Genomic DNA, 11,752 nt, shown 5'->3' with positions numbered 1-11,752 from the left:
TCACCAAATTTCAGAGATGAGAAACACAATAGCAAATTTCTCCCAAAAATTGACCAACAAAAAAAAAAAATATATTTGCTTACAATTACTGTTGAGCATTAAACGCGAAAAAGATACTCAAAACCCTAAACACGAAATCGTGACCCCCTCACCCATAAAAACCCACTACTTTGTTCACAGAAACCCCAACCCTCAAAACGAAAATGACACCCGAAACCCATTCTAAAAACGAAAATGATAAACCCTACAATCCACAAACAACAATAATCCACAAATGGGTATTGAAGAAACCGATCGAATCAAAGAGTTATATGAAAACCCATCAGAGCATGAGAACCACAAAATCAACCCAATAAAAAACACAAGAAGAACAATCCCTAGTTCAGGTTTTTATAAACCCTATTTTCTGAGATTTTAGAAGATGAAAAAAGGAAAAAAAAAACATTGAGAAGAAAGAAGAGAAATAGAGAGAGAGAGATTCGTACCTGGTAAGAAGCTTGGAGAGGGTGGAGATGACGAGGATGGTGGAGACAAGCGTTCGGAGGTTGAAGACGAAGTCGCCTGTTTGTTTTTTACGCACAGCAAGAATCGGGGGAAGGTGAAGGAAAAGAGGGGTTTCCGATATTAGTGATCGGAAACGAACCTCGATCAAAGTCGGGGAAAGGTATTTTCCACGTATTTATTTTTCTTTTCCACGTAATTTCAAAAAGTTTCCACAGAAACTAAAAGAACACACAAAAACGAGGTTTCCGCGGAAAACCGGGGTAAATGGTATCAAAAGAACACAGCATAAGGGAACAGTAAATAAGGCTTAATGGAATCCAGGATAATTTGATCAATGTGTACTCAACAACATTTGGCGAGATTTATAGTTGCCTTTTGGATAAACATATCTAATTACAAGTGGGGCCCTTTTGTGCTAGTGCCTTGTATTTTACTGGTGATTAATCATCAGATATGGACTGTGCACTTTCTAATAGAAAGGAATGGGACCCTTTTATGCTAGTGACTTGTAAATTATGTTTTACTTAAAGTTGAATTTGACGCATACTAAAGATAGCGAACCATGATCATATAAGAAATTAGGAAAATTAAGAACTCGTGAAGAGATTTTATATTGTGTGTGTGCCAGTGAAGTCATTATTTTTTAAAAAGTACAGTGGAGCCCACTTCATAGGATGATGCAACCTTTGTTGGACGACAGCGTAAATGGGCTATTCACTGAAAATCATCTCCATGGGATGATCCTAACCCTTCGATCTGTAGAGGGAATGCACATTATAGAAACCTCTATAGATTGGAGGGTTAGGATCATCCTATGGAGATTATTCATAGGATACTGCCTATTTACGTTGTGACCCAGCAAATGAATGGTTTGGATCGTCCTATGAACTGGCCAGGGGCGATGCCACATGAGAGGAAAGGGGGACAATTGCCCCCCTTAATATTTTGGAAAAAAAAAATACCTTTATTTTTTAATATTTTTTTATACTTACCCCCTTTTTAAAAAATATGCCCCCCTCATCCCTAAGATAGAAAATAAGTTTAAAATTTTAATTTTACCATTTTTATCTCCCTCTTTTGTGCAAAATTTACTATAATTTTTGCCCCCTTGTGCAAAATTTCAGATAGAATTTTTTTCTATCTTAATTTTAAGATAGATAAAAAATTACTATAATTTTTGCCCCCCTTGTGCGAAATTTCTGGCATCGCCCCTGGAACTGGCCCCACTATACTTTTGTGAAAAATACTGGACTCCACACGCGCACAGCATATGAAATCTCATGAAGCCTAATCATATTTTATTTATAGGTCATTTTACCTTGGCCCTAGGTGTGAGAAATGCAATAAGTAGTGTTAGAGAAGATACGTACATGTTAATAAAGTCCAAAATTTTCAGAAATTGAGGCTTTTATATGCTTCATTTCAGTGATGAATGGCTCCAAAAATAGGGTCACTTGCAGTACAAAGATATGTTGAGAGCTGAAGCGGGCTGACATAGGTGACTCCCAATCGAGCTAGGATTCCTAATCACTTTTGGAGTTTGAGCCCTCAATGGCTAAAGAGATATGCAGATAGTCATGCACTCATGCGTTGGTCACCATCCATCTGGAACCGGCTTAAACGAGTCCTAGATGAACTAGGAGTCGTGATTTGTGGTCAGCTTGTAGAGTTCTTATTAAATTAGGATCCTAATAAGATTGGATGTTAAAATGGTGTAGGTAATTAGTTATGGAGTTTGAGTCAAAGTGGGCATGTCTTCCTTTTGTTTATATAAGTAGAAGAGAGAGACGAACAGCAAGTAGTAGAGAATTGAGAAAACGATTCACACTGTGACGTGAGTGTAATAGTTTTGAATAAATTATTCAAGAAGAAAATATTCTCTCTCTCTCTCTTCCTTTGTGTGGCTTGTTTTTGTGGGTGTTGCTTCTTGCTTTAATTCTTTTCAGTGAGCAAGGGAATCAAAGCTTGGTTCTTTGATCTCTTGATTTTCTACAAGATAATGACATAAAAATTTCCATACATCCAGACAGTCCCTAAGGCCATGTTTGGCAGCTATGAAGTAGTGAGAGAGAGGCGAGGAGAGTGGGAGACAGAGAGAATTGAAAGGGTATGAATGAGGAGAGGGTGAGAAGTAGCTAAAAATTTGAGAAAACAAAAACTATACTCAAAATAGAGTTTTTGTTTTTCCTATTTTTCAGCCAGTACGCACCATCCCTCAGTCACTCATGCCATCTCAATTATTCGCCCCTCCCAGGGATGGAACCAGAGGCGGGGCGAGGGGGAGGGGCAATTGCACCAACCCCCCCCCCCCCCCTTCTCTAAATTGAAAAATTCTCAGGATCTATATACATATGGACAAAGTGAGGGGATGAGAACATAGCGTTTTTTTTCAACCTCGAATAATCTGTGTACAAAATTGTCCAAAATTGTAATTGGTCAGAAATTGACTCTTGCAATTAATACCTCTCTCTCTCTCTCTCTCTCTCTTTCTCTTTCTGGGATGAGAACATAGGGTTTTTTTCAACTTCGAATAATCTGTGTACAAAATTGTTCAAAAATTGTAATTGTCAGAAATTGTCTCTTGCAATTAATACCTCTCTCTCTCTCTCTCTCTCTCTCTCCAGCGAACTAAAAATCTCCTATGACATTGTGGATTTGTGGCCCACAAATGAACGGTTCGATCATCCTCTGAAGTGGGACCCAGAAGAAAACTGGAATTCACGCATACACACACCAGATAAAATCTCCACTGATTGGCTCAAAATATATCAGTTATAATATGGTGTAAGCTCGTATAGTTCAAATTATTTTTTAAAAAGTATTGTATAACTTACCATAGGATGATCCAAGCTGTCCATTTGATGGGCCACATCGTAAATACATTGCACCCCAATGAAAATGGTTTTTGGGGTGCAATGTATTTACGATGTTAGGATCATAGCCCAAAAACTCATTTCAATAGGATGATCCTAGGCCACATCGTAAATACATTGCACCCCAATGAAAATGGTTTTTGGGGTGCAATGTATTTACGATGTGACCTAGGATCATCCTATTGAAATGAGTTTTTGGGGTGCAATGTATCTCCGATGTTAGGGTCATCGCCCAAAAACACATTTCAATAGGATGATCCTAGCTCTACGATCCATAGTGGAATTGCATATTATGGAGACCTTTCAAAGAGCTAGGATCATTTTATTGAAATGAGTTTTCTGGCATAGCCTTACATTGTGGCCTATCAAATGAACGGTTTGGATCATCATATGGTAAGCTGTACAATACTTTTTGAATGATACCAGACTACACGAACTTTCACCATCCCAAAACAAATTAACCATGCCATGCTAGGAGTGTTAAATAGTGGGCCCAACCCATCAAAACATGTATAATATAATTTGGCCCCACTACATGAAATATAAGGGAAAAGTTATACTAGCCCCCTTTTTTACTTGGGAGAAACCCTCTAGTGTAAAAGAGTAATGGGCCTCACCCATGTTCTGCCTCTCCTCAAGCAAATTCCGGGCTCCACACCCCTGCCCCTCGTACACTCTCTATTCCTCTCTCGACACTTGGTAAACTAATTTTCCATGAAAAAATTTCATATATAATTGCCAAACATGGCCTAAGTATTCATATTTAAGGAGTAAATCATCAACAGAAAACTAGCAATCTCTAGGGACTGTGTAAGACCAAGCTGATTTGACTCTCTACCGGGCCAATGCGAAATCAGAGAAAAGTCTGGCCCGCGAAAGGAGGTTCACTAGCCGTGGAAAAACTAATCCTAAATATAATATGTATTTTGGATCGATATGCAGTTATTATTATTTTACCTCTCCAAAAAAAAGAAGATATAGCAGTTATTTCCATCCCCTTCTTGCCAGTGAAACTTCCATTTACTGCATCTCTTGAACTATGCAACGTATAATGTAGCCATGTAGTTGTTTTTGGATGTTGATGGCCACTATTTCAGCTCTGAGAAAAGGTTTCTTTGCAGGGATAAGACTTACTTTGTGGACCTTTTTGTGACAGCATCCAACATGCTGGCCATAAAGATGCATTGAGAAGGTCTGTTTCCTCCTACCTTTCACATCAGCTTCTACAACTTTTCCATTTGTATTACCACTTCTATTATCGGAAGTGCATGAGACCAATGTACCCCATCTCTTTGCTTTGTTTTAGTAAGAACCCTATAGTACTATAAAGAATTATCATCATTCGAAGCGCTGTTGGGTTTTGGGTCAAATGATAAAAATCAGGGATGTGGGTGCATTCAATTCATAAAAAAAATTAAGGGGTGGTTTTAGTAATTTTCCCATAATATAGGAGGAATGATTTGCTATGGTCTCCCACCCAAAATTTCGATGCAAGAAGCTTGCGGAAACTATATTATCTTGATCTAATGATTAGATATGCTAACATTGGACATCTGAAATAACTGGTCATCTGCACGGCCAATGTTGTGAGCAACTAAAGGGATTATTCCTTTATTTGGGTTCTTTTGGATTTACCATTGTTGTTCACATTCAGATGTACAAATCTAATAGCACTTACAATGATTCTCATGTTCTTCTGGGTTCTTGTCTGCCATATTCAGATATGAGGAAAGCACTATCTCTGGATTTCCAAAAGAAATCCAACATTCCCCTCAAAAGATATGACACCCCTCATGAACTCGAATATGACTGAAGTGCTTTACCAGTTTGTTCTACTAAATTGGTGGAAACGCCTTTACATGCTTATGAGGGCTACAGTAATTATATATTACAACCATGTAAGCTCTGTAACATTTTCTTTAGTAACTATATATTGCAATCATGTAAACCCTGTAACATTTTCTATAACTTATTAACGTCTTCTATGCATTTTGTGATACTGAAACTACAAAATAAGATTAAGCTACTCTTTCAAAGAGTACCTCTGCGATATGAAGATCAAAGGCTGCAGGGGAACAGTAGGCAGAGTAGTAGAAGCTCTTGGCAACGGTGAGGAATGTCTGCTTAGTTTCACAATCAAATCCTTCGGAGTCCTGCAGTACACATTGCACGATCTCTTGCATTTCAGACTCTATTGGGTGGGCTCCTGCGCTTGCCCAGCTGTTTCCATCGTCCATATCCTTTGTTTGGGCCTGATCATGTACAGTAAAAGTCTTGGTAAAAAATTTCCTTCTATTTATGTATTTTTCTAGTTAAGTTTGAGAAACAGATTTCTAATCTAACAACATATAACAATGCATTTCTGACTTCTATTTGAGGTTATCAGTACGTGCATTGAAGAGCAATGATAATACCACACCTGGTCTGTGTAAAACATGGCGAACGATATTTTGAATGTTTTATCAAGAAAAAAAAAAGTGAAGAAAATGAGCTGGGAATGTTCCCCACGGGTCATAAGAGATCTAAAGCAAGCCATGGGGATCAATTGAAAGTGTGAGCAATCCATAGAAACACTCCAACACGGCAACACTCCACCTCTGTCATATATTCCATATATCACACTAGATAGATATCATATTTATGGATATAAAATCTTATATGCTCTTATTTCCATATAATCTTATGTGAATAGTTCTAAACCTGCCGGATATTGGCTTCTAAAGAGCCCTTAATGTTTTGTCTGGTTTTATGAGGGATGCTTTAGGACACAATTTCATTGCAATGCAATGTGGCCTGCTAAGGCATAGTGGGCCCTACATTTGCTTGATCCAAATCCATCATTTGAGAGGCCTATCAAGTGAATGTCTAAATATCAATCAATGAACGGACAGGATCAATCATGGGTGGGACCCATTACGCACTTGTGGCTCACCAGTGGTTGCAACCCCTACCGAATCTTCCTGTATAAGGGGAGGGTCATTTCTCTTTTCCAAAAACTTAATAAGCCACAAAAGAGTAATTAATTCTAAAAGTTCCTTTTACTAACCTTGAGCTTTTGAATGCCACGAAGCTTGTGACATAGGCTGTTGGATAAGGAAGCGAGCCGGGAGTAGACCGGATGGGACAAGAATTCTTCTGAACCGGACCGGCCGGCGCACAGGGTTATCGTGCGCACCAGGAGCTCTGCACCCACGTCCTTGCCTGGGGTCCCCTCGTACATTATATTCAGCCAAGAAGCCCACTGCAGAGAGAGAGAGATAAAAAATCCCTAGTTGGTTGTTTGTGAGTACGGAAAGAGAATGAAAATAATGAGATTACTTACGGTTTGCCGTAAGTGGTAACGGACGTCTCTACCATGCGCCACGAGGGATTCCCAAGAGAGGTGGCCTAGTGTCTCCAGGAGGGCCCACACCAGTCCCTTTCCTGTCTTCTTCTTACCCGACCTGTAATAAACAACTTTTAATTACTTAATAGGGAAAATACACTTAGACCCCCTGTGGCCTGTGGTTTCTGACACATTCAACTTAACCCCTAATGTTTAAAAAGTTACAAATGAATGCTTTGGATCATCCAAACAATGTGGGCCCATCCCGAATCCAAACACTACCAAAAACACAGTGGGCCCACATTGTTTGGATGATCCAAAGCGTTCATTTGATGGGCCCTGACATAGATAGGGTTTAACCCGGAAAAAAACTTGGGTAGTCTCAAGCCGGGATGAGTAAATGGTTACTCGGGTCAGGATCAGGTTCGGACTGAGAGCTTGGACAACCCGACCCGAGTTCAACCCGAAATTTTTAATAATTTTTAAGCTTAAAATCTCGGGTTGGATCGGGTTGAACTCGGGTTGGGTCGGGTTCGGGTTCGGGATGAGTAAATGGTTGCTCGGGTCGGGTTCAGGTTGGCCTCAACCCGAACCCCGAACCCGACCCGTCCGAGTTACACTCCTAAGTACAACCGAGAACAGGACCTGCAATGAGAATGTCATATGTGCAAATTTTTTTTTTTACCTTTTGTTAATTATCCTAACCATTCATGATATAATCTTAACCATTCATTCAAATCTCGAATTTCTGTCGTCGGATTGAGACATATTGAACCATACTCATTTAAGTCATGATCGTGGGACTCATCAGATTGTAACTATTGATAACAATAAATACTCATGAGTTTTGCAAGTCCTCATACAAAATTATGTCTGATTCACATGAGAATTATACCATGTGACTTGCCTTGTGACGTCCTTGATTCACTTCTATAATTTGTGAATTATATTGTGTGATATTAAATACATTAAATGTGGGGGTAATTGAGATTACTCTATAATTATGATTTATGAGCAAGCAATACAACATAAATAGTAGAATATGATTAAAAAAGAAAATCTTAATGACGCCTCAAACTGTAGAGTGACAATCATATCTATATCTATACGTACTGGTAGATATTGTGTTTCATGCGTTATGATTTAATTAACATGAGTTGGTAATCATAATGCGAATTTCTGATTTATATCATAAAGTGGATATTTGAGTTCTTTGAAAATATATGATTATAGTGTATCATGTTTATAGTATGCTACATAGAGAAAATATTTGTTCAATACGAAGTACATCATATCTACTTTGAGAAGATAGCAATATAACATGCATAATTGGGAAAATACTAAGAGAAGGGAAGCGCGCATACCCTCTTACTAAACCTCTAATTGAGAGAGGATTATTTTTAATACCCTCTTACTAAACCTCTAATTGAGAGAGGATTATTTTTAAGACCTCGAGAGATATGGAGGTGAGATGATATTGGTTGTAGCCTACTCTTCTTGAAATTTCAAGTTAGAGTTCAAAGGAAATTTAGCCAATGAATCATCCTGTGGATCCCATCCGAAAGGTCGCCCCCCTTCCGCAGCCCACGAGTGTGTGTTATTGATAGCGCCTTTGTCTATTGGTTTTGAATATGATTGTTTTTCTCATAAAGTTGAGATGAAAATCCTAACTTTACGAAAGAAACCATGACCAGAGTCGCCACCTAGGTTAAAGCCTAGGACCCATGATTAACTCTGTATGTTTGGTCTACGATTCCGAGTTAGGTAAGTTTAGACCCGGCAAATGGGTAACCCGGGCGGGTACGGGTACAACCCGTGCGGGTACGGGTAAGAAATACCGGCGCGGGTACGGGTAGCCTTTCATGAACCCGGAACCCACCCGGGCGGGTACGGTATACCTGCGGGTAACCCGGCAAATTTAAAGAAGAAATTATATATATATATATATATATATATTTATGAAAAGAAATTATATGATGAATGAGTGTATGAACACATAAATGTGGTACGATGGATGTACAAGCCTTGATATTTAATCCAGCAGCAGCTTCTTAACAAGTCAGTTGTTGTTGGATCAAATATCAAGGATGGGATGATGAGTACATGTTTATACACCCATTCATCATACAAATTTTCATCTACTTTAACAAATGTTTGTTTTGGTACAACCAAAGATACCAGTTACATGGTCTGATTGCTTTGACTTGTTTTGTTGGCCCACCCATATAGTCTATTTTTTAGTGTTTAGTGTTTAGGCCTTAAGAATAAAAAGTTAAAAACCGAATGGCGGGTAACCCACGGGCACCAACGCCCGACCCAGACCCACCCGCAGGTCACGGGTATGGGTTGGGTGCGGGTATTTTTTTTCGCGGGTATTGAAATTGGTACCCGTACCCTGTGGGCCGGGAGTACCCGCGGGTACGGGTCCCATTTTGCCGGGTCTAGGTAAGTTACCTGGTTACAAGAAGAGAAGGTATCAGGCACCCTTCTTGCCTTACAAATGTCGGTCTTCACATTTTAAAAGCTTTAATTGTTTAAGTTCTAACTAAAGGGGGTGAATGTGAATGTTTATTTGAATTAACCTAAGAATTTCTAGTTATTTGGCCGTTCACAGTTTATACTCATGCGGGCCAGGAGTCGTGGTCCTAAATGCCTAGCTAGAATGCTTAAGTGCCTATGTGTGTGATTTGATGTTTTATGGAATTGATGATGATTTGGTTCGAGTTGAATTCGATTAATTGATTTAAGGTGAAGTGACCTATGCTATATGAACTTAGATCTAATGCAATGAATCTAAGTTGCATTTTCAGTATTTTTGTGAAATTTGGGCTCTAAGAATTCTACTGAGGAACCCTAGAGTGTAACTTCTAAGTTTGGAACCTAGAACTTTATATTTTGAATGTTAGAATTTTCCAATTTAAGTGATCATGAGTTCTTAGGTTCTTTTAGATTTTTGAATTCTTTTAGAGTTCCAAACTTGAACACAAATAACTAAACATACAAACAATTATTCTAATCATGAAAGAAACCGAAACGAATGACCTAGCATGCAAATTCTAAGCATAACAAGCAAGCAACATATTATTTCTAACATGGAAAGACAAGAAACTACACTAAACATGTGAGATCATGCAAAAATGACTAAACATGCAATAAGAAACCATAGAAGAAGGAGTTTTGGGAAAGGGATTGGAATGGTGACAGGAGAATGGGAAGTATGAAGAAGGGTGCGGGGGAATGAGAATGATGGAGAAAGGTGCGACTGAACTTGATTTTGCCAAGTTGCCTACGTACCCTGTGGTGGGGATCAAGCCACACGTAGTTTCATTGGGAGATTTGGGGTTTCGTATTGAAGGGTTGAGATTGAGAGTTAAGATTTGAAATTTGCATTGGAAGCTCAAATTTTGGGAATGAGATGTTTGAATTGGGAGTCCGCTTCAAAGAATGGAGTCGTCAAGAAACTGAATTTGGGAATCTAAAGGATGGGTTCATGAGATTCGGCCAATGCATGCAACTTGGTTAAAGATAAGGGTGCAACTTAGTTTTGGTATAAGTGCATGACACAAGGGAGTCATGACTCAAGAGAGTTATGGAATATAACTCGGTTGGGGTTTAGGTACATGACTTGGGTGAGTCATGGGTTGTAACTAGGGTGAGTCATGAGGGTGTAGGATTCGGGTTGGGTCAAGCTAGGTCAAGTTGAGATGGATTGGGTTCGGGAATCGGGATATGGTATCCCGAGTTTGGATTCGGGAATTGGGATATGGTATCCCAAATCTGGATTCGGGAATCGGGATATGGTATCCCGAATTTGTTCACAAATCGGGATATGGTATCCCGAGTCTGGATTCGGGAATTGGGATATGGTATCCTGGGTTCGGGTTCAAGAATTGAGGTTCGGGGTCGGGGTTGGGCTTGGGGCTGGGATTGGATTTCGGGTTGGCTCGGGCTTTGGGTTTGAGGGCGGGTTCGAGGTTAGATTCGAGTACGGCTTTGGGTTAAAGTCAGGGTTTGGGTTCGAGGATGGGTTCGGACCCGGGTTCGGGTCCAAGTGAAGGTTCTTGGTTCAGGTTCAGAGTCGGGCCAAGGTGGCCCAGTGTTGCAAGGTGGGGTTCGGATGGGAGTTAGGATCATTAGTATGGGAGTATGGGATGATGGGTATGGGTGCAATGATATGCTATGCTGTTATGGTCATAGGGGATGGGGTAGGGTCTGCTGCGAATGGAATTAATTTTTATATGATAGAATATGGGTTATGGCCTAATGCTATGCATGGATAAGGGTATAGGATGCATGGGTCCGATGGGGGTGGGTTATGAGCATGGATGCATGAGCTGCGAGAATGGGACCGCCTGATATGGATTGGCCGTTGGACACATATGAGATTATGGGGTGTGTGGCTTGGATGAGAGTTGATATGGTCATGCAAGTGGGGTAATAGCTATGGTCGGTTGGGATTAATTTTGGTGATGTGGGTGAGGCGGCATAGCAAAATAGCTAAGGGAAGTAGGATATTGGATTCGGCTAGGAGGGTTGTGTTGGGTGAGCGGAGCAGGGTTCAGACTGACTCGGGTTGGCTTGGGTTCAATCCGGGTTGACACGGGTTAGCTTGAATTGGACATGGGTTGCGTTGGGTTCGATCCGGGTTCGGGTTAGGTCCGAGTTAGGCCGGTAAGATCGAGTTAGATCGGGTTGGTCCGGGTTGACTTGGGTTAACTCGTGTTGACTCGTGTTGGGCCTTGGGCCCAGGTTGGCTCGGGTTGACTCGGGTTGGACCCGGGTTTGGGTTGGGCCGGGACTTAACCGGGTTGGGTACGGGTTAGACCGGGCTGGTTCGAGTTGGGTCCGGATTAGACTAGGTTGACTTCGTTAGGTGATTCATTTATGTGACTTTGTTAGGGTGACTCGTTTGGGTCGAATTTAGGAAGGGACACTGTTGGATCGGTTTAGGGTGAATGGCCGAGTGATGGAATATAATGGGTTAGGGTATGGGGACAAGCCGATGTGAATTGACGGCCATGGAGATGTATACAAGAGTGGTCTGATGAGA

At 40.4% G+C, this 11,752-nt stretch overlaps 1 protein-coding gene across 5 annotated transcripts in view; it reads right to left on the bottom strand.

Moving 5' to 3' along the window:
* Positions 1-5,276: 5,276 nt before the first annotated feature.
* The window catches only part of LOC143873627 (ent-copalyl diphosphate synthase 1-like), a 33,462-nt gene continuing 26,986 nt past the window's right edge, over positions 5,277-11,752 (bottom strand). For all 5 annotated transcript variants that reach the window (XM_077376826.1, XM_077376829.1, XM_077376828.1 and 2 more), the window contains 3 exons: positions 6,700-6,820; positions 6,424-6,618; positions 5,277-5,629 (listed from right to left, as the gene is read on the bottom strand). In XM_077376826.1, the coding sequence (XP_077232941.1) occupies positions 5,396-5,629; positions 6,424-6,618; positions 6,700-6,820 (550 nt within the window). In that variant the 3' untranslated portion in view covers positions 5,277-5,395. The remainder of the gene's footprint in view (positions 5,630-6,423; positions 6,619-6,699; positions 6,821-11,752) is intronic.

The sequence above is a fragment of the Tasmannia lanceolata genome, unplaced genomic scaffold (genome assembly GCF_043159265.1).
Source record: "Tasmannia lanceolata isolate RefF3 unplaced genomic scaffold, GAP_Taslan_0.1 ptg000002l, whole genome shotgun sequence".
NCBI lineage: Eukaryota > Viridiplantae > Streptophyta > Magnoliopsida > Canellales > Winteraceae > Tasmannia > Tasmannia lanceolata.
This window is presented reverse-complemented; position numbering and strand designations above follow the sequence as displayed.